This window comes from Osmerus eperlanus, chromosome 8 (assembly GCF_963692335.1).
Source record: "Osmerus eperlanus chromosome 8, fOsmEpe2.1, whole genome shotgun sequence".
NCBI classification, from domain to species: domain Eukaryota; kingdom Metazoa; phylum Chordata; class Actinopteri; order Osmeriformes; family Osmeridae; genus Osmerus; species Osmerus eperlanus.
Window position 1 is genome coordinate 12200409 of NC_085025.1, and position 26191 is coordinate 12226599.

Genomic DNA, 26191 nt, shown 5'->3' on the forward strand with positions numbered 1-26191 from the left:
GGATTCCAGGTAACAACCAAAAAACAACCAGTTTCCAGGATTTTTGTGTGAATGTCATGCATTTTGTCTTTGCAGCCGCATGCAAGCATTTTTGGTAAATGGGAAACACATTCCTGAAAAACCACATACCTAGGGGTGTTTTCCAATGAAAACATACATGAAGGGTACCTTCAAATGTTGTGTCTGAACCGTGTATTCCGGCCCCCACTTTTGGCTTGTGATAATAAAAGTGTTAACCAGAGAAACCTTTGCTCTGACTGTCCCCCTGGGGGTTTAATAAATGAAATGATTCCGTTTTGGGTGAAAAAGAGGTGGAGGAAAAAGTTTTCAAAGTAGCCTAGTCCTACTTTCATACAGTTTGGAGTTCTGTCGATGCCCTCTGGTTGTAATGTCCTTAGAGTATAAAAATATCTAAACTCAAGCCACATTTACTCTAAAGTGCACATTCAACTATGTAAATGACTGCTCATGTTGAGTGTCTTATTTCAGAGAGTAGTTTTTTTGGGCCTTATTGCAGTGGGGAGGGGGGGGGGGGGGAACGAAAGAAAATAAAAATCCTTTCCTCACAGTTAATGTTGCGAGTAGTGAAGGCTGGACCCTGATGCCTCCCAAAGCTGCTGAAGGCTACCCCCCTGTGCTGCTTTTGGCAGGGCCAGATTGGCCTGTAAAATGAAACATAAATATCAGGATGTAGCAATAGCCACACTGGGAAAAAGAGCGTAAAAGGTTTGGTATTACAATTTCTGAAGGTTTTCTTCCTCGCCGGGCTAACGGGAGATGGTTGATCGGAATGAAATTGGATCGTCGTTTGCAAAAATATCAACAACACTGGGTTGGGGTTTATTTCTTGAAGAAAACGTGATATGTGTAACATGTTGTTTGTGTATGTGGCATACAATGTAAATCACTTCTCCTTCTCTGTTACTTTTCAGAAATGGCAGGCGGAGCTACAGGCACTGAGACCCAGTCTCTGCCTGTGTCCGGACCCTGACTTGAAGGACCTTTGCTCGGCCAGAATGTGCCAGCAGGAGTGGCCTCAGTGGTCCGTGTGAAGAGGAAGTTGAAGCAGGAGAGGATGGGTGTCAATGCCTCCAGCTATCCTCATTCATGCTCTCCTCGTTTTGGGGGCAATTCACAGTCTCAGCAGACTTTCATAGGTGGGTCTTCTTGTCTCTTAACAAAATAAGAAAAACAATTTAAAAAAAACCTTGATCTTTTAAGACACATAACATAAATCTATATATAGGTTTTGGATTAAAATTTGTAATGGTGGTCTATAAAAGAAGCTGAAAATAGGAGTATGTGTGTACACATGCCATACTTGGCTGTGTATGTAACCTTGGAACAGCTAGGATAGAAATGGAACATTGGACACAACCATAAGTCATTTGGAAGACATCCGTGTTTTTGTGTTTGAGACAGCCTTGCAGAGAAGCACAGACCAACTCATCAGACATTCTTTCCATTTGAGAGCAGGTGTGGAGAGGTGCAAACAAAATTCAGAAGCTAATAAGTTACCGCCAGATGTCTATTCTTTGGTAAAATCTTTGGAGTACTTCCCATATTGAAAGCTTACAAAAACAACATTTATGTAGTTGCAAAAATTAAAACAAAAGCTATTTTTTATTACCTGTGTCCTCTACATGTCCTTGGCTATTTTAAAAGTTACCACTTTCCTTCCAATGCAACAGAATGTTGTTTTTCTACGAAATCTTGAAATGATTATAATAATTTAGCAACCATATAATATATAACAAATCTTTTGATTTTTATTGAAGCTTGAGGCTCACACCTTTTATCTTTTGTTTTTATCAAGATTCAAATGTCAGCTTTATGTAATCCTCAATCTCTCATAAGAGGCTTAATTGAAAATATACATCAATTTTATCTTCATGAAGGATCTGCATGTAAAACGCACCAAGGAGAAAAAAATATATCCAAGTAGCTTCCTGCCTCGATTCTTAGTCGACAACTTGGAGTGGTTAACAAATTGGCAACAAAATACTCTATTACTTATATTGAACTTGACACAAACCAGTGGGACTTGCACAGGGATGTTTGTCTCCTGGCTAACACTTCCTTGTCTTCTCAGGGACGTCATCCTACAGCCCACAGGGCTATGGCGGCGAGGGAAAGCTGTACAGCCTGGAGCCGGGCTTGGACAAGCCCCAGGACAAGAAGAAGAAGAGCTCAGGCCTGGCCACACTCAAGAGGCGCTTTATTAAGCGACGCAAGTCCAGTCGCTCCGCCGACCATGCCCGCCAGATGCGCGAGCTCCTGTCGGGCTGGGACGTGCGCGATGCCAACGCCCTGGTCGAGGAGTACGAGGGCACCGCCGCCCTGAAGGAGTTGAGTCTCCAGGCTGGGCTGGCACGGGCCGAAGCCCGGACCTTGCAGCGAGATCTGGCATCGCTGTACCAGCACAAGTACTGTACCGATGTCGACTTGATCTTTCAGGATTCTTGTTTCCCCGCGCACCGTGCCGTGTTAGCGGCCCGGTGCCCTTTCTTCAAGACTCTGCTGTCGTCTTCGCCAGGCTACGGGGCTGAGGTACTCCTGGATGTGGGGACGGCGGGCATGGACGCGTCCATGTTTTCGGCGCTCCTGCACTACCTGTACACAGGCGAGCTGGGCCCGGAGGTGGACGCGCGTCTTCGCAACATGGACGTGTTGGTGCGCCTAAGTGAAGAGTTTGGCACGCCCAACTCGCTGGAGGAGGACATGAGGGGTCTCTGTGAACACATGTGTTACTACGACTCCCTGCTCAGCTTCTCCTCCGACTCGGAGCTGGTTGAAACCTACGGCGCCGTGCCCATTGTGGGGGGCCGTGCGGGATTAGGGGGTGGAGTGGTCACTCCGGGCTCCGCGGACGAGGAACTCCGTGCTCACAAGGCTGTTCTCTCGGCCCGCTCGCCTTTCTTCCGGAACCTGCTTCAGCGGCGCATTCGGGCCGGCGAGGAGATCACGGAGCGAGCCCTGCACACGCCCACGCGCATCATCCTGGACGAGTCCATCATTCCGAAGAAGTACGCACGCGTCATCCTGCACTGCATGTACACGGACGTGGTGGAGCTGGGGCTGGTGCTGAGGGGCAGCCCCTCCGCGGGGAGCCTGGGGGAAGTGCAGGCCCTGGTGGCCGGGGCCAGGGGCAGCGGGACTCGGGCCGAGGAGGCCATGGAACTCTACCACATTGCCCTTTTCCTGGAGTTCAGCATGCTTGCCCAAGGTAAGCCTTGATTTACATTTACATTTAGTCATTTAGCAGACACTCTTATCCAGAACGACTTGCAGTAAGTACAGGGACATTCTCCCCGAGGCAAGTAGGGTGAAGTTTCTTGCCCAAGGACACAACATAATTTGGCACGGCCGGGAATCGAACCGGCAACTTTCTGATTAACATGCCGACTCCCTAACCTCTCAGCCATCTGACCACCCTTGATGTATTTTTCTACTGCTATTTCCTTTTTGTTTTGTCTAGACTGGACTTTGTTTACAGTCTAATGACTTAACAGGCTGTTTAGAGTGACTAACCACCGCAAATGGTGTTGCAATGTAGCAATGCCTTTTGACCTCTTAAGTGAGGGGTTAGCTCTTGATCTCCCAGGGCTTGAGTTGTTCGTTGTTTTAACTCTCGTGAAAGAAGAAAAGTCTTCCACCACGAAACTAGGCCTATGTAAGTCAACTTGAATCCAGAAGTGCTTACTTATCCTCCCTCAAAAGTCTTTGGCTTTGACATCTTATGGAGAATTGATTGAATCCTAGAACCACATTCAATCTTAAGTTTCATTTCTTCTGTCACACATCACTGCCCCCAGATAATAAAATGGATTTGGAAACCCAAAAGTACTTGGTTCTTGAAATGGAGTATTGACAAGGCCATTCTTCTGGGTTTCACTCAGATGAGGCATATTCCATAAAGACCACACACGGATTATTATTTATTTTTTTTATGTTCAAAATGACTTCCTTTTTAAAAATGTTTACAGAAAGAACATATGTTTAAGGAAGACAAGTTGGTTGCTCACCAACACAGTTTAACTGCTCCTTATCAATTGAACAGCAGAACTGATCAGTAATCTACATACTGTAACTGTGAAAAATATATTTGCCGAAGCCTGATCAACTTTCTGTACAATGTCTATCATGTAAAACATCATAGAACTTACAAATGCTGCCAGGCTGCAAGCAGCAGGAGCTGTTGTTGTTGTTGTTGTCAGGGGAGTGACTGACAACCACAGCCTCTCAGCTCGGTAACATGCTGTGACACACTGAACTTGTTGTGCTGCACAAGCCTGCCACAACCCCCAAGGGACCCACAGGTTATTCCCTCATGTACAGAGGCAAACAGCCATCGCTGAGTGTGGAAGTCGCTTGGTGCTGAATTCAACTAACCTGGTCCTAACCAGACTCTCGTACATTTCATTTGTACAGAGAGTCTTGCCTTGCTCCATTGACAAGCGTTGACTTCCTTGTAGGCGGGTACTCTGTTGAAGTTTAAAACTATTGGATCTGCCCAGAGCCACTCTGATCTGCCGTAACCAATCGCTAGAGTTCGCCTTAGCCAATTCCTTCACCACTACTGTAACAGAGCTAGCTGCCGTAGCTGGACAATCAAACTGTTCCCGAACCCCGTGGGGAGGAGGGCCACAACATCATGGCCACCAACAAAACTCAGCAAAACTTGTTCTTGCTCTGGCTTTAGCTTATGGATATTCGCTCGCAAATTTCTCCGCCGCCATTACGGAACTACAATACAAACTAGCGCATGACAGCCACTCCCTCTGTTCGCTGATTGGCCGGTAGAAAATTAACCGGAGACATCTGACTTACTTACCTCATGGCCAGACCTAGTACAGAAGCAAAATCAAAATTGAGCGGAAGTACGTAGGAGGGCAGAGCCAGGCTAGAATTCAACACCCCAACCAAAGGGAAAAAGAGAGAAGAGCTGTGTCCTTTCAAAAAATGGAAGTGTGTAATGTGACAGATTATTGTTACTCTGTCAACCTTTTGTCATGCTATTCTGTTTGGTTTTATGAACTGAATGTATGGACCCATGTCATGGTGTAGGGCTAATCCGTACCAAAGGAGTTGCCCTTAGGGAGCAGGAAAGGTGCTGCTCTCAGGTCACAGTGCAAGTGCTTCCGATCTCCTAGGAGAGTTCAGGTGTCTGGTTTCGACCTCTCCACTCCTCTTCCCTGTCAGCAGTGATAATGGATATTGATCTAGTGGAACCATGTAAGGCTGTCGGGTGTTTACCGCCAGTACCTTGGTTTTCTTGTGAAGGTTCTCTACTGGTGACAGCAAGCTGAAGCAATTTTAATTACAAATAGAAATTCTTGTTGGCACAAATGATTCTTCAATAAATATTAATTGGTAAGGATTTGGACATGTGTGAGTTTAGGGAAGGTGATTGACTCACGGAATTAAATCCCTGATGCAGTGATTCGGCTTCTAACCACAAGATAAATATGTAATGACATCCTTTCTGTATGCAAATGTGAAATGATTTGATAGTAGGGAGTGAGATGGAAGAAGCCTAACCTCCAAGGGGGCTTTAACTCGGCAATCAGCAAGGATACATTGCTTGCACCATTTCCTTGCAAATCAATTTTTACATCTCATCTGTTGAATGTCGTGTTTCCACCGTCTAAAGACTTGAGGTGTTTCAGGTGCGTCAGTGTTTCAGATTAGTCGGCCTAAATCCATCTGGATGAACTGGGGCCTTGAGGACACGCGCTTGCATTTGAAGCATATCTACCTCACGTTTGGGTTAACTCTCCCTTCCAGACTTTCTTCTGGACGAGTTTGTTCAGGTTCTAAAGCGTGCGCTCCACATGTCTGGGACAGGGCCCTCCCCCAGGGTTATTCAGGTTTAGCAGACTGCCATAGCCAGCTGCTTTCTCCCTAACCACTCACCCAGAGGACTGTCTCTGGGGAAACTTGCTAATGCTGTAATATCTATTTACCATTTACCATTGTCTGTGTTTCGCTCAGCAAGTCTCGTGTTACATGACTAAATCAATACCCGTTTCTCACCGAGGTAGCATCTGACAGTGGCGTTTAGAAAGCTGAGGAAAGCTGAAATAAGCTGAAGAGCAACTCTCACACTTAGGCTAATGTCTCTTAAACTGTCGTTTAGGCTAATGTCTCTCAAAACGTTCTCTGCATGGTGTTTCATTTAGGGCGTGGTGGCATCCCTGTGCTGGTGGTGGTGTCTCATTTACCCAGTGTCTAATGTTTATTTTTGACGTAGACACTTCCTCTGTCCACTTTTCAGTTCCTGAGAATCTCCTTTGAACAGTATGGGGGGTTCTAAAAGTATTCAGCCTGTCATAGAGTCTCACTGCACATGCTACCATTTCATTTCCATACAGTTTATCAAGTTTATGTCCAAATGCATTTTATTCTCCAAGTCTAGTGTTCTCTTCTTAACTCTTTTTCTGAGGGTTTGTCTCAGTTTGTGTGAAATGCTTTTCAATTCACCGGTGAGTAACTGTTTAATGCGGTGTGATCGCACAGAAAAGGTTGTGTCATCTCTTGATAATCGTCAAAGTACCTACCACCAAGCAAAATAATGGGCTTCACTTACAATTATGGCTGACGTTAGACAGGAAAGCTGCCATTAATATTCATGGTCTCTGGTGTATCTTAATCTCACATTATTTAATGTTGTTATATACAACAGCACTTTAAGGCAACTCCTTTAGCAGATATTGTGCAATCAGTTTGTAGTGGAACAGATCTGAGAGTTCTTCCTTAGTGAAAGACCCAGAGGAACTCTACAACGCTACCATCCTGTCAGGTCAGATAAGGATCAGTCCCATCCTGTCTCGAACAACATTGGCGCAAGTTTATCATTCTTCCACCGTTCCATATTACAAAGCAGATTCATTCTTGGCCACTACGCTCTCAGCCCACTGCAATCTTCCCAGAATTGTTTTGAGGCAAGCTCATTAGAGAACAGTGGTTATGGTAGACCAAGGTAAAGGTAAGGGACTTTCCCGGTGAACATTTAGTGACCACCATTGTGTCAGTAGTAATGTAACATTGTCTTTAGGATTAATAACTTATGGTGTTACTGTCCCAGATGGCAAGACACGTGAAAGGAAAATTACTCTTTCAATAAAGAAAAGGAAACCTTTTAACCTGCCTACAAATTAAACCATGTAATCAGTCCATTTGGTCACATTATTTCGAAAAAAAATTCAACTTCTATCTCTATCCAATTTATACAATTAAATGCTCAGGGTAGGTCTATCCATACTTGCATGCGTTCATACTGAATGCATGCTACTAGCTAACACACTAAGGAATCCTTTTTAGCAACTACGCGCTAAAAGCCTCTGCTGTGAAATTGAAGTTGTGACCCCTGTGAAACGGACCCGCTGACGACAGTTTAACACCCGGATGGCGTCTAGCACGTCGAACAAGTAGATGGGAAGGGATAATGAATGTGTCTGCGGTGCCACAGTGGAGCAGATACAAACTAGGGGTAGTGGGGCGGTGAGGTGAATTTTACTCAGCCCACGAGGGGAATCATTATTACACTTGTTCATTACACGGTGCTGCCCATGACGGATACCTCCACCGAACCCAGGTGACATTTGGGCAGGGCGGAGGAGAAGTTGTTGAAAAATGGGAGGTCAAGTTGAAGATGTGAGAGATGCTGGTACTGTCATACATCTTCATCAGGCCACATGCCAACGACTGAAGGCAACTACTCACTGTCAAATATCACCTACATGTTTTATTTTACACTTCGCAACGACAGGCTTATTTCTGTCCGGAACTCCCAAAGAGCTTTTAATTCCTGTTGGCGCCAATAGTACATAATCATAGTTTATTCAATTTCTAACAGTCAGCCAGGCAAAATATGAATTAGACAAGTACATCTATGGAAGGTTGTAGAACTAAATACCAGCTTACAAGACGCTTACTCAGCCATCAGTCCAACCTTCCATAGTTATGTACTGTTGTCCAAATGTTGAATAGAGGTGGAACTATTGAGCACTTTTTTGGTATCTGTCATCACAAGTTCAGTTACGGCAGGGAAGAGACGAGCAGGAATAGAAAAGGAATAGAATTGCATCATGCACCAACAGAAGAGAGTGGGATTGGAAAAATGATGAGTGAATAAATAAAAGGGTGTTCTCTCCCGAGTCTCTTGCCTGCCTTGCGCCGGTGAGGATAACGTTAAGTGGCACCCTTCAGTGTGCACGCCGGCTGGTTCAGTAGTGCAAATGAGCCGGCGTGTCGGCGGAGCCCCCAAGCTGTCGCCTCGTCTGGGAGACACAACACCGGCTCCCTACCTCGGAGACCTTAAAAATGCATTACTTTTCATAATGGATGGAGAGACGCCGGAATGGGGAGATAATGGAAGAATTAATCATGCTTCGTCTGAGGTTCCAATTTCATGTGTTTCTTTTGCGTATTTTTTCACTCTTAAATTGAAAAGTTGTATGTGTTTTTGGGGGGTTTGTTTTCAAACTTGGCGGCCGTATCCGGCACAGATTCAATTTTTTATGTTTGTTTCAGCACATTTGGCCAAATTAAATAGGGCAGAATTGGTTGTAATACACATGTATAATAGTGAGAAGACAGGTTATTAAGTAGTATCTATTTAAGCTAGATCGGCATGTTGAATTTTAACATAACATGCTTTTATTAAAAGCCACAGGCTTGCAAACTGCATTGTTACCCCAGTTTTAGAAACCTCAAACAAATCGAAAGACGGTGTTTGTTTAAAAAAAACTAAAGAGATTCAAAAAGAATTGTCACTGTCACAAACGTAACAATTTGGGAAAATGCAGTCTGTCCTTCTTAAACAGCTGTAACCAATACAGTCGTTAAAGGCTGGCAGATATTGTCCTGTAAATCAGCACTAGGATAGATGGACTGTAATGTTGCAGTCTTGTAAACCAGCATTGATCATCACGCCCCCAACATCTTTTCACTGTTTTCTGCTCTGCCCGTAAACATGGGTGTGGGTGTACGCATGTGTGGGTTCAACTCTGGTTTCCTGTTGATTTTGTTTTTACCGCAACACGGGACCCTGTCCTCTGACATCTACAATTCATTGTTTCACTTTCCACTCACACATCTGAACCATATCTGTATCTCTTTTTACCTTCCCCACCCCTTCCCCTCTGTCTCCTTTCCTTTCTCCTAGCCTGCCCATCACCGGGCTCCAGGGTGCAGGCTAGTTAATTAGCCGGGGCTAATGGATGTGTCCATGATTGGGGCTTCACCACTGGCGACCTCCACATTTCCACAACCCCAATGTTGTTGGCCTTGGCTCTGAGTGTACAACACCAGGTTTATCAGAGTGTACATTTTTACATTTACATTTTAGTCATTTAGCAGACGCTCTTATCCAGAGCGACTTACAGTAAGTACAGGGACATTCCCCCGAGGCAAGTAGGGTGAAGTGCCTTGCCCAAGGACACAACGTCAGTTGGCATGACCGGGAATCGAACAGGCAACCTTCGGATTACTAGCCCGATTCCCTCACCGCTCAGCCACCTGACTCCTCTTGAGTGTAAAATGAGACCGAAGCGCACGTCCTGTATGTTACATGGCACAACCTTGATGCTGGCCTCCTTTCTCTGAGAACCTCACCTTGAGCAAGAAAGGGGATGAGATGGAGCATGTGCCGTTTTTTTCTGAACAAAGACCTTTTTTATATATATAATAACAGGAAAGGTTTCAATGTTTTCTTCTAAACTCCACAGATTTCTGACTGTGGGCGATATAACACCGTAATTGAGTCAATTATGGCAAAAAGCCTCCTGTTGAAAAGGATCCACAGACGATTATACACCCACTTGACCCCCTGTAATGCATCACACTAATGAGAACAGGGACTGACTCAACCAGCAGTTTACCGCCAAGACCAGGCCCTGGAGGTTGATGGGAGAAACCCATCTACATAGCTTCAGTGCAACGTTAATTATATGAAACTGACGGTTGTAAGTAACCATTATTGGTTGACGTTCAGTACCCTGTAAATGTTTAAATAAGAACTATTGAAGAGAAATCTGTGGCATTATCAGTGTCATGATAAAACCTTGTTTTGAATGTTTTTGGAGATTATTTTGAGAACAATGTCAAAATCCTAGTTTTCTCGACAAATGGCAGCGGTAAGCCATTAATGCCAATGGCGGACGCAAGGATTGAGGTTCAGATCTGTTAATGCAACCTGGCACGCTTATGAGGGAGTGAATCTAATGGGATTAACTTTGAATCTACACGTCTGTGATGTGGGAAAGCCAGTGTGTGTGTCGGAGGAGAACGAGATTGCTCCCATGCATTTCTATCAGCCTTACTTTCCAGCCAATATCTCTCCCATTCCTCTCCTTCTTGAAACCAGTCCGGTTGTCACAGTTCCTCTGGCTGATACCAGAGTAAATCCTGCCACCTCTTAAATTCCAATCACTCGCACTGCAGGGGCCAGATTTTACACATCCAGCCCACAGTTTCCAGGAAATGAAATTATTGTCGGGGCCACGGGATCATTGCAAATTGAGAAAACAAAACTACTAGCGCACACACAATGCTCCCTGATTGCCGCATCAGCAAGCGTTTTTTTTCTCCCTTTTTTCTTCTCAAAAGCAGAAAAATCCTCTTTGCACATCTTCACAAAGGGTCTGCAGAACTTAATCTGGTCGACCATCGTGGAGACCCATCACCACACTCCCACTCCAAATCAACACCTCTGTAAAGGAGAATCATCAGAGTGGGTCGGTGTATCAGACAGCCAAACCAAGCTGTCCCCATCCTCATAGCCCGCCCAGGAACGAGGCGTAAGCCAGCTTTTCCTAAGGGCGCTTCACAAAGCCCATCATCGAAGTGACGTTTTCATTTAGTTCATCGGCAAAACGGCTTATGGCTTCACTGCCCTGCGCACCCTATCCCTTCTTCCCAAGGCAGAAAGTGACAACTAGAAACTGAATGTGATTTATTTGTATTTTCGCCAAACTCATGGTCCTAAATGGGCCTTGCAGCGATTCACAGCACAGAGTAAAGGTAAGTATTGATTAAGATGATGTGGCAATGGCCACAGGGGAGGACGACCTGATTTTCTTCTGAGCAGCAGTCCCTGAGCTAGTTTTACAAAGGAGGAGGTGGCTGGAGAGCGTAGCACAAGCCGTAAGGCAGAAGATTCCCAATGACATGAACACACGTTGAAAAAGGAACAGAAAATTCACATTGCAGCAGTCTGGTCCTTTCTGTTTCATGGGTTTCTATGTTGCATAGGATTAGGATATACATGGGATTAGAAGAACAAAACACATCTGTTATGATTACTCCTGGTGCTGTGGAACTCAAAACGCCACGTTCCAACTTCAAAAGCCGGTGAAGAGACGCCACCTAAACCAGTCAGCCGGCGAAGAGACGCCACCTAAACCAGTCAGCCGGCGAAGAGACGCCACCTAAACCAGTCAGCCGGCGAAGAGACGCCACCTAAACCAGTCAGCCGGCGAAGAGACGCCACCTAAACCAGTCAGCCGGCGAAGAGACGCCACCTAAATCAGTCAGCCGGCAAAGCCACGCCACCTAAACCAGTCAGCCGGCGAAGCCACCACCTAAACCAGCTAGCAAAGAGACACCACCTAAGCCAGTCAGCCGACAAAGAGACACCACATCAGAAGCAGCAGTGACCTTGCATGACTTCTGCTCTCATCCCCCCAGACCCCCAGGGCCAGCGAACTGACATTTCAGAACCGCCCAGCCCCCTCCACAGGAGGGCTGGAACTCACCGAAACGTGCATGTCTAGTGAACCACATACAGCTCATTGCAACAGTCTGCCGAGGCGGCCCTGCTCGTGACTAGCACATTCACATGGTCGACACGATCAACACGCAGCGAGAGACACAGATGGCAAGGGGGTGTCGTGCCTCTGGGAAATTTGGGATTTTCACGAAACCAGATTCCATCGTGAAGGTTCTTTTGTCAGAAGCCGAATGAGACACACAACCTTGATGTGACTTAAGTATTTTTCCCTGGCCTGCTTGCGGGACCTTCGTGTTTACGCTTTATGTGAAGTGCTTCATGTGAAGTTAATGTTCCAGTGACTGGCGGTATTGGATATTAACATCACATGTTGAATGAGATACGAAACGGTATAGCAGTGAATGACAGTAACTCGACAGGTTTTTATTCACTAGAATATTGAACACTGCCTTTCAGCAATGTGCAATTGACTGTAAAGATTTTAGTTTCCACCGTGCTGTTTAATGCTGATATGCATGCATTCTTATCAATATTTATAAAGTAGTCATGGTGATATGAATTTACACCGTACACCTGCAATTATACCGTATCTCCTATACACGTGCGTGTGCATTCACATTCTCACCCTCCATTTACATCCCTCAGGCTGTGAGGACATCGTGGTGGAAAGCATCTCTCTGGACACGGTGGTGGCCATCTTGAAGTGGAGCTCGCAGCCCTACGGCTCCAAGTGGGTCCACCGGCAGGCCATGCACTTCCTGTGCGAGGACTTCAGCCAGGTCATGGTGTCAGACGTGCTGTATGAGCTCAGCAAGGAGCCCCTCCTGTCCGCCATACAGTCCGACTACCTGCAGGTGAGATGACGCAAAACACACACACACACAGACTATCTCTGTCCTGTTCCTTTTCACATGAGGTGGTTTCGCAAGTCCCTCCAGCCGGTGAATGGGATAAGGTAAAGGAGTCTTAATTTTAGATGCACGGCTTCATGATATGATTTAGCCCCCTGTCTCCTTGCCAGTTGTGAGCGTAACACGGTGACTCATTGGCGTTCCGGGCTTAATGAGTCAGCGTTATCAGATAGGCCTCTTCTACATTTCGAGGACACTAATATGCCTTCTCCAGACAATCTGTTTGGGAGGGGGGGGGGATTTTTTTTCTGGAACCAATCAACTTTCATGCTGGATTGATGTGCTTCCATAACGAGGCTGGTGTGTAACAGGGAGCCGATCGGGGAGAATGCCAATTGGAGGGAGGGACAGATAATGTGATGAGGGATGGAGGGAGGGAGGGAGGGACACTTTTATTAGGGACTTTATGAGATAAGGGACCATACGAGGACAAGGGTAGTGAAACTGCAAAATGAGGACAGGCAGGTGGGGGCCCAGGCGAGGCACACTCGGGGAGGGTGTGCTCTGCCTCGGCCCAGCAGCCAAGCTTCTGGCTGGGGAGGGGGTCCAGCCCCAACACTGCAGCCCCACAGCCCCAACACTGCAGCCCCCCAGCCTCACAGCCCCAACACTGCAGCCCCCCAGCCCCAACACTGCAGCCCCACAGCCCCAACACTGCAGCCCCCCAGCCCCAACACTGCAGCCCCACAGCCCCAACACTGCAGCCCCCCAGCCTCACAGCCCCAACACTGCAGCCCCACAGCCCCAACACTGCAGCCCCACAGCCCCAACACTGCAGCCCCCCAGCCTCACAGCCCCAACACTGCAGCCTCACAGCCCCAACACTGCAGCCCCCCAGCCTCACAGCCTCAACACTGCAGCCTCACAGCCCCAACACTGCAGCCCCACAGCCCCAACACTGCAGCCCCCCAGCCTCACAGCCCCAACACTGCAGCCCCCTAGCCCCAACACTGCAGCCCCACAGCCTCAACACTGCAGCCTCACAGCCCCAACACTGCAGCCCCCCAGCCTCACAGCCCCAACACTGCAGCCCCCCAGCCTCACAGCCCCAACAATGCAGCCCCCCAGCCTCACAGCCCCAACACTGCAGCCTCACAGCCCCAACACTGCAGCCCCCCAGCCTCACAGCCCCAGTACTGCAGCCCCACAGCCCCAACACTGCAGCCCCCCCAGCCTCACAGCCCCAACACTGCAGCCCCCCAGCCTCACAGCCCCAACACTGCAGCCCCCCAGCCTCACAGCCCCAACACTGCAGTCCCACAGCCCCGGTACTGCAGCCCCTCATCACCAGCCAAATGGTCTTCGATGAGCAGATTAGTGCCCACCACGGGGGGGCTCTGGCTCATCGGAACAAACTGTGAACATTTGACGAGCCAACTGTGGTAAACACACTCCAAGCTGGCCAACCCTGTTCAGGAGTAGTTTACTATCATCAGTGGGTTCGTTTATGATACTGTGCAGCAAATGTGCCTTTTGTGGTGCTTTGTGGTGTATTCTTGGATGGTGGGCTTCGCATAGGTGTTTGCAGTCTCATAGAAGTTGGAAGTAGAGGTGATGGGAATGGCCTCGTTCATGTGTTTCTCTCCTCTCAGGATCAGCCCAACCCTCCCATGCTGACCAGACCAAGGTCTGCAAGTTAAAAAGCGTGTAGGTGACACTTGACTGGGCGTGTGGCGAACTGTTTACCTCGTCCATCGATGATGTGCCACATGTTCCTCCTCTCCTACATGTTGGCCGTGTTGAATATGCCTCGGTCCTCTCGGCTTTTCCGCGGTTCCTAATGAGGGGTTCTAATGAGGCCAGGGGAGCGGACCTTGTGGGTAAGCTGTTGTCAGTGACCCCCTTGCTGGTGAAATGACCGGCCTGGTTGTGTTGTCTCGTTGGCAGGCCAGCGAGCAGGACATCCTGAAGTACGTGGTCAAGTGGGGCGAGCACCAGCTCATTAAGAGGATGGCAGACCGAGGTGAGCATCTCTCTCGCACGCGCACTCTCCGTTGTGCTCTCTCGCTCCTTTTCCCCTCTCTCGCTCTCCCTCTCTCTTTCTTCTCTCCGTCTACTACGCCCTCCCCGTCCATCTGTCCTTCCTCTCTTTTTCTTCCGAGCCCACCTCTCCCCGAGACAATCAACAAATCCTCCTTCCCCCAGTCAGCAAGGCCGATGATTTATGCCTTTGTCCGGTTTAAGTGGATTGATAATTAGGCTGTGACTTGGCCGGGAGCAGGCTTGGACAGAGCTCAGATGTAAGAGCCCTGTCTAACCCCTTGAAGGGACAGAGCTAACTCTAACCATGTTCTTTGCCTGCTTGGTCTGGACGTGGAAACGAGAATGTTTTTTTTCTCCTTCCTCCATTCAGACCGTTTATTTCCACCTTCGTTTTATTTTCCTCCCCCGTTTGTTGTTTGTTTTCCGTTTTTTATTTGTTTTTGTTTTTTGTTTTTGCTCCTTGACGTGATTCTTTCCTCTCTTCAACTGCACGTTCTCTTCCATGGCCTTTTCAAGCTTTTTCCTAGAACTCTTTCTACTCCTGCGCCGTTTCCTACCTCCCCTCAACTTTTCTTTCCTTTACCTTTATCTCTCCCAACTGCATCTGTTCCCCCTCTCCTATCATTCTCTCCCTTCTATCATTCTCTCCCTTTCTTTCATTTTCTCGCTTTCTTTCATTCTCTGCCTTCTATCATTCTCTCCCTTCTCTCATTCTCTTTCTTTCATTCTCTCCCTTTCTTTCATCCTCTCCCTTTCTTTCATTCTCTCTCTTCTATCATTCTCTCCCTTCTCTCATTCTCTTTCTTTCATCCTCTCCCTTCTCATTCTATCCCTTCTATCATTCTCTCAATTTCTTTCATTCTCTCTTCTATCATTCTCTCCCTTTCTTTCATTCTCTCTTGTCATTCTCTCCCTTTCTGTCATTCTCTCTCTTCTATCATTCTCTCCCTCCTATCATTCTCTCCCTTCCTTCTTTTCATTCCCATCCTCTGGAGGTTCGGAATGCACCGGACTCCGGCCAGCGAGCGAAGGGCTCAGACACAATGCGAGGTGTGGTCCTCTGGCGGCGCCTCCTGAATGCCTGGGATGATTGTTCTCCTGTTTGCGTCCCTCCCCCTCAGAGCCCAACCTTTTGAGCGGCACTGCTCACAGCGTCAACAAGAGGGGTGTGAAGAGGAGGGATTTGGACCTGGAAGAGCTGAAGGACATCCTGTCTCCACTGCTGCCTCACGTCCGCATCGAGCACATCCTGCCCCCCAGCAGCGAGGTCCTCTCGGACACGGTGAGCGTCCGTATGCACTTCGGAGGGAAGCACGTGACCCTCCCGACTGTCACATTTTGACTGTTATTTCCCCCGTTGCCACCAACATTTGTCACCCCCCCCCCCCACAAAAAAAAGTCCTGTCTTGCTTCATAAATGTAGTTCCTTCATTCTCTGGCCTGTTTTTCTCTTCATTGCCTCTGCTGTTCTCCCCCTCCCTTTCCCCTCCTTCCCCCGGCTCCCTCCCCTCACGTCTTCCTTCCCTCCGCCCCCAGATGAAGAGGGGTCTGATCAGCACCCCTCCCTCCGACATGCTCCCCACGGCCGAGGGGGGAAAGGGCAACGCCTGGCTCCGGCAGAAGAGCGCCGGCATCTACGTGCGCCCCCGCCTCTTCTCGCCCTACGTGGACGAGGCCAAGGTAGCTGTGCAGGGAACCTCACGCCACCCTCAACTTTGTGGTCTAATATCCACTAGGGGTTTCGTCGGAAGTTATTTTTGACGAAAAGATGCCCACGGTTTCCTTGTTAAAATGCAAAGTGTGTCGGTGCAAGTTGGGAAGAGGCGAGTGTGTTGTGTACGCAGTAGATCACACACGCACTCCCTCACACACACACACATACAGAGAAAACCTTGTCTAAAGTGTCTTTGTGTTCCACCAGTCGGTGCTGGATGAGATTATGGTGGAGCAGACCGACCTGGTGCGCCTGCGCATGGTGCGCATGTCCAACGTCCCCGACACCCTCTACATGGTGAACAACGCTGTGCCCCAGTGCTGTCACATGATCAACCACCAACAAATGGCCGGCAGCCAGTCGGCCCCGCCCTCCGTGGTGGCCAATGAGATCCCAGGTGGGTTGGGCCCAGAGATTGGCATCTTCACCGATAATTACTGAATCTTGGGGAATCTTTGGGGGATATTGGGACTGGAGTTGGGGCTTTCCAACTGGTAGTTTAGCCTGTATTAGACTTTTACCTCATTTTTGTCACATGAATGTGGATGAGGTAAGGGACAGGAGAAGAGGAAGACGATATTGTTTCACAAACTGACACAGTTGCGCAAAAGTTCCATAAAACCATACATTGTGAACTCAAGCTAACCTCTCTGTGACATTCGGTTTTCAGTTGTTTTTTTTTCCCCTCTTCTTTAAGCACAACAAAAGGTAGCCGAACTCTTTTAAAGTGGGTTTTCTTTCAGAAAGCTCAGCAAAAGTGTATTTGAACCTCGCCTTCACAAAGTCCTCCGGTTCAGCCTTAAACATTCAGTAGGAGTCACATGGCTCTTCCACAGATAAAAAGCCTTTCTTGTTATCGGGTAACAATAAGGTGACGTCTGCGCTCAGCCTCCCACGCCAAAACAGGCCGAAATACAGGTTGCCGTTTGGCAACGTGTTCCCTGCGTGACTAAACAGGGTTGCGCAAACCGTTGCCTGTTTCTCGCCAGAGAGGAGGACGTCCACTCCTCCATCTTCACCCTTCTCCGAGCGACGGGTGAACTTCTGCGGCGAGTTTTCTCCTCGTCGATCGGCTCGGTTCGCCCACGAACAGGAGCGCGTGCGCTTGCATCCGTCGTTAACCTCGGCCGCACACTTTTGACAGGGCCCCCGAAGTTGTGCGTCAGCCTTCGATCGGTGCCGTGGAGCCACAACGATACATTCTGGAGAGGAATGCACACCTCTAGCGTTCGTTAGTGTGTTTTCCCTGTCGGGCGAGGAGGAGGTCAGCAGTATGGACGGGCAGCGAGGCGTCGGCCGGTGGGAACGGCCTCTCTTCCCAACTGCACTTCTCCCACACGTGCTTTCTTGTTTTCTCGCTCTCCCACAGTTTGCTCTCTCTCCATCCTCTCTCCATCCTCTCTCCATCCTCCCCCTCTCTCTCTCTCTCCATCCTCTCTCTCCATCCTCTTTCTCTCTCTCCATCCTCTTTCTCCTCATTCTCTCTTTCCATTATTTCTCTCTCTCCATCTTCTCTCTCTCTCCATTCTCTCTCCATTCTCTCTCTCTCCATATCCTTTCTCTCCATCATCTCTCTCTCCATCCTCTCCATTCTCTCTCTCCATCCTCTTTCTCTCTCTCTCTCATCCTCTTTCTCCTCATTCTCTCTTTCCATTCTCTCTCTCTCTCTCTCTCCATCTTCTCTCTCTCCATCCTCTCTCTCTCTCCATCCTCTTTCTCCTCTCTCTCTCTCTTTCCATTCTCTCTCTCTCTCCATCTTCTCTCTCTCTCCATTCTCTCTCTCTCCATCCTCTCTCTCTCCATCCTCTCTCATTCTCTCTCTCTCAATCCTCTCCATCCTCTCTCTCTCCATGCTGTCTCTCCATCCTCTCTGTCTCTCCATCCTCTCTGTCTCTCCATCCTCTCTGTCTCTCCATCCTCTCTGTCTCTCCATCCTCTCTCTCTCTCTCCATGCTCTCTCTCCATCCTCTCTCTTTTTCTGTCTCTTTACCGCCTCCGTTCTTCCCTCTCTTCTTCATGGCCAGGGCCAAAATGAAAGCGTGCGCTGCTTTCATATGTGCTTCCCCTTGACTTGATGGATGCCCTCAGGGGCTACTTTGAAGACTGTGCACAACGGCAGGAAGTCCTCCACAAACATACAAAGCCCCGCAGAGGTTCAAATGTTTACGATCACATGTCTACAATGGTTGCAGTTCACCGCACATCAGCTGGGCACAATGATCCAATCAAGCGGCTTTAGTACCCAATAAAGTGATCGAAGGTTTTAATACTTTTTTGGTTTGTTTCGTAATTAGTGTATTGATGAAGTCATGTATCAAAAACGTGTCTCAATTGTGTCTCTGTACCCCCCACACCCACACACACACACACACACACACACAGTGCCTAGGCTGGCGGTGGTGAAGGAGATGATCCGGAGGCTGCAGGACCTGCGCCACACAGACCAGGTGCAGCGGGCGTACGCCCTCAACTGCGGCGAGGGCGCCACAGTGAGCTACGAGCTGCAGATCCGCGTGCTGCGGGAGTTCGGCCTGCCCGACGCCGCCGCCGAGCTGCTGCAGGTACAGGGTGCACCCCCTCACCCTCCTCCACCCCCTCACCCTCCTCCACCCCCTCACCCTCCTCCACCCCCTCACCCTCCTCCACCCCCACCCTCCTCTGGAGTCACACGGCCAACACGACACTATCTGACACGCGCCCCTGCCCGTGTGATCGTCACTAGCCAACAGTGAGGCGCCACCGGGGCGTTCAGTTAGCATTAGCGTCGTGTGCCTCTTTTGCGCTGAGTCACGCATGTCAGCGTCCACGAGAACATTTGAACTCTTTTAGAAATGTCCCGAAATTGATTGCGTAGTCAAAAATATTGAAAGCCTAACTGCGATACAGGACCCCAAGCTATACAGTGTCCCATCCGTCGACGATCTGATGGTTAGCGTAGATGAGGGAAGTGCGGAGCGCCATTGAACGGCAGTTAGTGTGATTTGGGTTCTTTTCTTTCCTCCCCGAGCTGGGATGAATGTCACCGCTGCCCCACGTCATGACGGAATGTTCAAGGAATTTGGCCGCAGCACAGGCGGCATTTAGTTTTCTCCCCGCCCTATTAATGTTATTTACCTTCCTGTCAAAAGGGCCGAGGTGAACTTCAACAAGTATATGGCTTATATGTGACTTTGTGTCCAAAGTGCTGTGGTTTTCCAGACTGCCATAAATTATGGTTTAACGTCTGGTTTATTAAGTATCTTTGGCAGGTTTTTGCCTCAAACTTTCTTTCCCCCCCCCCCTCCCCCTCATCATTCCTGACTCATTCTTTACTCCACCCTGTAGAACCCTCACAAGTTCTTCCCCGAGGAGCGCTTCGGAGACGAGAGCCCCGTCCTGGCCCTGCGCCAGTCGGGCCGTTGCCGGGTCAACAGCAGCCCGGCGGTGGAGAGTATGTTCACCGACCTGGAGGCTATGGCTGCCTTCCACCCTCCCCTCCCTCCTCCGCCGCCGCCCTACCACCCCCCGGCCACGCCCAGCCACGCCCAGCTGAAGGCGGGCTGGCGGCCCCGCATCCCCTCCCAGCCCCCGTCGCGCTCCTTCTCCTACCCCTGCAACCACAGCCTCCTCCACCGCCAGCCCTCCGCCTCCTCCAAGCACGGCAGCCCCGCCTACCTGCCGCCCGGGGTGAAGGTCCTGCCGCCGGACTGCACCAACCCCCAGGGCGGGGGGGGACGTGCGCCGCACCTGGACAAACAAGGGGTGAGTCCAGAGGCCCGGAGTCTAGTGTCGAGGTAGGCTAGAGACGGAACGGTCTGTGGTTGTGACATTTAAACCGATGCGGTTGGTTGTGTTTCGCCATTTCATAGCTGCGTTTCTGTGTTTTCACCTTCCTTGCTGGTTTGTGTGTGTTCGTCCCCCCTCAGAACATAGAACCCGTCATCAACGAGTTCATGCCAGACATCGCCATGGGGGTGTCGGCCATGACCCTGAAGGAGCGCCGTCCCCCGGAGGTCAGCATGGATGTGGAGCCTCACGAGCCCCACCCCTCCCACCTGTCCGCCGCCCCGGCCCCGCCAGCGCCCCACTGCCACGCGGCCCGCCACCCTCACGCCTCCCGCAAGCGCCACGCCGCCGAGCCCAAGCCAGAAGTCCAGCCGGAGTACCCCGACCTGTACGAGTTCTCCGGCCGCCACACCGGCTCCTACCCCGGCCCCGACCTCTACAGCCACAGCAGGGCGCCCCCCGGGGGTCCCGGCCCCCCGCCGTCCTACCCCTCGGACCCCCAGCAGCACCCCTGCCGGCCGGCCGCCCCCGCTGGGGACCCCCTCCGCCTGGACGTCCTGGAGCAGCCCCCCCAGAGGCTGGACTTGGCTCTGGCCACGCAGGGTGGAGGGGCGCAGGCCGGGGCGGCCGCACACGGGCCGAGGGGGCGCCCCGGGACGGAGACAGACCTGACTTGTGGACTGGGGCCGTCCCGGCACGTGGAGGCGTACGAGGAGTGGGCCCCGGCACGCCGGGCCGGAGCAGAGACGAAGGGTGGCGAAGACTCGATGGGGACCAGAGACCGTAGGTCGCCCAGCAAACCAGACTACCCTTACAGGAAGTCTGCACTCTGACCTCTGGCCTTGACCCCCGCCCCCCCCCCTCCCACCACAAGTCTGAGATGAGCTAGAACTATAAACAGACTGGTATACAGACAAACTATCCAGACAACCTAAAGACAACTGCATCCGGTGATGGGCAGTGTAGTCTTGGGTGGTGGTGAGGCGTTCTTTCCATTCTCTCCCTCCGTTCACTCTCATGCACAGGTCAGGGGAACGGCTCCGAACACGGGGGGGGGGGGGGGGGGGTCAAGCCCCTTCCACGGGAGGTCAGTGTGCCGCACCAGCGAGGTGCAGCAAGTCACAGTGCCTTCAGCATAAGCACCACAGCCCCGGACACAGCAGGGGGGGAAGGCTTTGATTTGGTTGCTCTGTCTCCTCTTCCCCACTCCTCGGCCTTGCCAGACTCCCCATCTCTCCCCAATTTGCCCGACGATGAAGCAGCTGTTCTCCAATCACCTTCCATTCCCCCTGTGCTGGTGTACGTTAGAAAGAAATAGAAAATCACCCCCACACATTTTTTTTCTTTTCTCCCTCTCCTGGTTTTGCAGTAATAGCCCTTGTAATACTCTGCAGTCACAAGCTGTATGTCAGTATGGGCAATTTAAGAAAATTGGTAATCTTCCCACTGGGCACAGTACCGGTCAGGCCACGCTCCAGGAATACTAATTAGAGTGAAGCATTATTAGAGGAAACAATGAAGGCTCTGCTTTTAGTTTTTTTGGGGGGGCCTGATGTTTCTCAGCCTTTCGCCTCCACTCCAAACTGCTACAGGCTCTTTGGAGGGGGTTTGACCTTTGCTGCTGTTAAAGGGGTCAAGACGGTACGGTTCTGTTTTTCTCCTTACACGGTTGGCATTTTAAACCAGCCTGCTAGTATTTCACCATCCGTGAATTAAGTGTGTGTCATTCATGCATTCACCCCCCCCCCCCCCCCCGTTCTTGTGTGTCCTAGTAGCTCTAACCAGTCCTTACATCGGATCTCACTGAATGTCCATGTTGGAGCGGAGTATTTACGATGTCCTCTGGTGGATTTCTGTATTTCTTGGCGAGTTTTGGTCCAAGGTTATGTCTGCAGCGTTTTGCTCCTTCGTAGCCCATAGACTCGACACCCCGTCGCAGGCTGTGAAGAACGATGCTCCCCTCAGTGAGACCTGGCTCCCCTCAGGTAGACAGAGCTCAGCCAAACCAAACCCAGATCCCCGCACCTCCTCAGAGGCGATCCGAGCCGGAGGACGCCGTCGGCCCCATGAACCGACACCGCGGGTGTCGAGAGGGGCGACACCCTGCGCCCTTCCTTACATTGCTTCACCCCACAACTAAGATTACTACGATGTCAGAGGGGCGGGCAAGTAAGACGAGGTTGTTTTTTGGGTTTGTTTTTTACCATCCTCCGAACGGAACCATTCAAAAACCAGCATAGCATAAAAACAAAACAAAAAAGTGCATACCCATCGATTTAAGAGTACTGACAAGTTCATCGATTTAAGAGCACTGACAAGTTCATCGATTTAAGAGCACTGACAAGTTCACATTTTCTCCATATGTTGCTACTACCATTGTCCCCCCCGTCCCCCGTCCCCCCCACTGTGTCAAAAGACTCCGAACTCGAACTGTTATGATCTCTCACACCCAGAGCGGTGTTGTCGTGTCGTGCACCTGTATTACTACCGTTCAGCCTCCCAGAGGCTCATCCAAATGGCCTGATTTTTGATGTATTTTCTTGAAATGCAATGCTTTTTTTTTTTCGGTTGACGGCAGCGGCCCGCTTTTTCGTTTTCATCCTTCGTTTCTGTTTGGGTTTTTTCACGACTGCAGCGATGTTTCCGTCTAGCTCGGGGCGTGGTCTCTGGGTCCTCGTTGTTTGCCGATGGAGTGGGGCTCTGGTTCCATCCTGAAGGCCTTGCTGCATCCATCTGTGAGGCCGGCGATGGAAAATGGAAACTCTCGAGCAAAGTCGGAGCATGTCAGGGCAGGAGTTTTTGGATGCAGGGCGGCATCGTGCGTTTCAAAGTCTTCCAGATATCCAGGCGGAAGGGAACATATTGGTGTCAAGATGTGAAGGCGATGAGCGTGTCGATTTGAAGCCAGTCTCAGCTGGCAGAGAGGAGTTATTAATAGCCATGCTCCATTATTTATGATTACATCCAAATTCAATTTCTGCTGTGTCGAATAATTTCTTTTTTTTCTTCTTCTTCTTCACGCATGCTCTGAAGGATATTTTGAGTCAAGTTGGTCTGAAGTCAAAAGTGCTTGGCAACTAGTTGGGCCTACAGTAGTCCACATAAGCTATTCCTGAGTCTAACAGAGAGAGCTTATCCGACCCATCATGGCAACCCTTTTGTGATTTGATCAGTGTTTGGTGGACTTGACTCTGGTCCCTGGCTACACTGTGTCTACCTCTTTCCTGTCTCCCCGACCTTCTACTACCCTCATTTAAGTAATATTTCAAACCCTTACTATATTTTCTACCAACTGTTCCCTAATGGAAATCGCTGGAACTCTGATATATGCACATCTGATGCTGGTACTGCTGCTCTGCTAAGCTTCTCTCAGATCCTAACATCCACAGAAACGGTTACGGGCTTTCACACTAATCATTTCGACCGCCCGTGGACGAGTCATCTCCTTTGCTGCTGCTCTCTAGCGTGAAAAAGGGACGTGTGTGTGTGTGCGTGCGTACACGTGGAACTGTTCACGTCTCAGTGCATGTGGGTGTGTGGTGGTGGTGTGGGACGATGGGTCCTTTGCCAAGAAGTGAAGCTCAACAATTCCTAGAGGCCTAAACCATTAAGGACACTATAGTAGGGAGGTCTTCTTCATTTTGTCCGATGATCTGTCAGGATTAAAGAAAAGGAAAGATCATTGCATTTGGTTGGTGGTTGCCTAAAACTGTAAAAGGTGTAATACACTTAACATCAGTACTTGTTTTGCTATGGGACGGCTGGACAACTAGGGGGGTGGTTGGTCACATTGACATCCAGTCATAACACTATCCAATGCTACGAGACTACTCATTGTCATGTGACCGTCCCCTAAGAGACGAGGGTAGGAGAACCAGTGTGTGTCAGCAGCAGCCCATCCCCTGGCAACCCACAGGGCCCTGTCTCCAGAGGCCGCCACCCCCGGGGCCACGCCCCCTCCCCTCCTCCTGTAGCCCTCTTGGCAGTTCAGTGGTCAGCCCCTCCCCCACGGCCAAGCAGAGTGCCAAGCCCCTCGCGGGAGTGCCGTGGGTCTGCTCACCGGAGCGTGCAGGGGAAGAGCCGGGAGAGAGACCCCGAAATAGCCACTCCCACCTCCCCCCACCCCCGTTAGGGTCCCTGAGGCGTCTCGGTGTCAGAGCACGGAGGTCAGAGAGAGGAGGGGGTCAGGCAGGGGATGGATGGAGATGCGGCCGCTAGTATGGGACTGCAGACACGAGACGCTGTCAACACTTTTCCATTACAGAAATCCCTCCCCACCCACCCAGCAGGAGAAGGGATCGAAGCGATACCAAATCTAATCACACGTGGCCCTCCCCCACCACAGGCTCAGATAAGGGAATCTCCCCCCCAAATCCCCCCCCGAGGAGGTGTCGAAATACCGCTGTTTCAGTCCGTGCTCTTTTTCAGGAGCTTGGCTTTTTTTGAAGGGAACCGTTTGCATCCCGGGAGCCAGGATTGTTGCTCCCCTCGTCCGTTGTCCCGTTTGAACCCGTAGCCCTGTAAGGACGAACAAAGCTATAGTGGCGTGTTGAATGCATCGCTTGTAAGGTGTGAGTGGGTTTTACTCAGAATACTCCCTGACCGAGCTCATTTCAGACCCCTGTACTCCGTCTGTGGTCTGGAAGTACAAAGCTTTTGCTGGACAACGATCCGACTTTTTGAAGAATGCTTCAAAAAAAATTTGGGGGGGGGCGTTTGCAGTTTAGGCCACAGATTCGAGTTAGGAGCATGAAGACCAGCCTTTGCAGTATGTCTTAAGCTGTAGCGACTTTTGTTTAGGTTTTCATGCCACAGATGAATTCATTCCTTTGTTCTGTAGCATTTGAGCTTTTGACTACGACAGTTAAGCAACGTCGCGATGAAAGACGGAAGATCTCGACCCCAGCTCGAGAGCGACGATCGCGGTTTTCAAATACTGTTTGAGAGTCTAAAATGTTCATTTGTTGATTCATATGCTGTTGATGTTAGACGATATTAAAAGACTGAGGGTCTTACCTTGCACTTAAGTACACACACCCCCTCCCGTTATTGTATGTTCTGCTCAGTATTTGTTATCCTCACGATGGAGAGGTGCCCTTCACTTGTTTGAGCTGGACACCCGTGACATACCCGCCTACATATTCTCTGAAGATATATATTTTTTCAAGTACTCATTTGCTGGTAAGCTCTCAAAGGTCGTCAACCAATGTTTTGCCTCAAACGATGCACTCACTAATATCCTTAGGTTGTCCCAGGAACCAGCAGTTGTAGCTGGGCACGGTTGAAGGGTAGGTCGGTCGGTCGGTCGGTCGGAGGCGAAGGGAGGAAGTTAACTTATTTTTCTTCTTTCATGAACATCCTCTTTCAGGGGTGTACGGGGAGGGTTCTTTTGGTTCAAGACTGTTTTGTTGTGTCCTCTTCCTGTTTTAAACCCCCCACCCCCCCACCCATGGATGGAGACGAAAGAGTGCCTTCTCTGCCAGTGGCCGGGTACCCTCCTTACCTGCGTCTTATGCAAACCTTTTTCTACCTGCCCACGCAATCCAGTCTCTTTGTAATAGTGTAGCCAATGCATCGTGTACATAGTGATTTTCAAAGAGTATTTTTTTGGTTTTATTTTAGGTACCTTTGTCTCTGAAAAAGTATTGGTTTGTTGTACATAGACAGTTTTTCTATATATAAAACAAATATGCCCCATATATTTGTTGTATATATATATATAGAGAGAGAGAGAGAAAGGATAATACGCATTCTCGTAGCTACTTGTAAGGAATTGTGGAAATTCTATTTTTCTACTCTTCTCGATAAAGAGTGTGAAAGTGGTGAGCTCAAATCTGCATTTTAGGTGACTGATAAAATAAACAGCTTTGATAGAAATTAAGGATTTGTGTGGAGTTTTTTCCTTTGTGAAAAAAAACAACTGCTGGTGAGAATGTCAAGCTTAACAGATTTTCGTCTCAGCTCACATTCAAAACTTGTATTCCTAAAATCAATCAATGCAGGAAAGTACTCAAATTAAGCCATGATACTGGACAGAGGGTATTTTATGATTCCCCTGTGTGGGAAGAAAGAAAGCATTTTCCC

General features: G+C 49.6%; 1 protein-coding gene and 1 long non-coding RNA gene across 2 annotated transcripts; one reads left to right on the forward strand and one right to left on the reverse strand.

Annotated features, from left to right (window-relative positions):
* Nucleotides 1-807: 807 nt before the first annotated feature.
* LOC134024758 (uncharacterized) lies at nucleotides 808-12615 on the reverse strand. Its single transcript, XR_009930923.1, has 2 exons — nucleotides 12360-12615; nucleotides 808-1173 (listed from the first exon to the last, which is right to left on the reverse strand). It is a non-coding gene; the product is annotated as an uncharacterized LOC134024758 (long non-coding RNA).
* Nucleotides 1027-25988, forward strand: btbd7 (BTB (POZ) domain containing 7). Its single transcript, XM_062467410.1, has 10 exons — nucleotides 1027-1157; nucleotides 2093-3226; nucleotides 12380-12588; nucleotides 14533-14608; nucleotides 15750-15910; nucleotides 16165-16308; nucleotides 16550-16739; nucleotides 18725-18903; nucleotides 19667-20083; nucleotides 20248-25988. The coding sequence occupies exons 1-10, from the start codon at nucleotides 1076-1078 to the stop codon at nucleotides 20938-20940; spliced, it is 3285 nt and encodes a 1094-aa protein (XP_062323394.1). The 5' UTR covers nucleotides 1027-1075; the 3' UTR covers nucleotides 20941-25988.
* The last annotated feature ends 203 nt before the right edge of the window (nucleotides 25989-26191 follow it).

Excerpts from the sequence above, each read along its gene's own strand:
- btbd7 (XM_062467410.1), top strand. The coding sequence starts at position 1,076 with ATGGGTGTCAATGCCTCCAGCTATCCTCATTCATGCTCTCCTCGTTTT. Across the intron at positions 12,589-14,532 it reads TACAGTCCGACTACCTGCAG|GCCAGCGAGCAGGACATCCT; the intron begins GTGAGATGACGC and ends TCTCGTTGGCAG. Across the intron at positions 20,084-20,247 it reads CGCACCTGGACAAACAAGGG|AACATAGAACCCGTCATCAA; the intron begins GTGAGTCCAGAG and ends GTCCCCCCTCAG.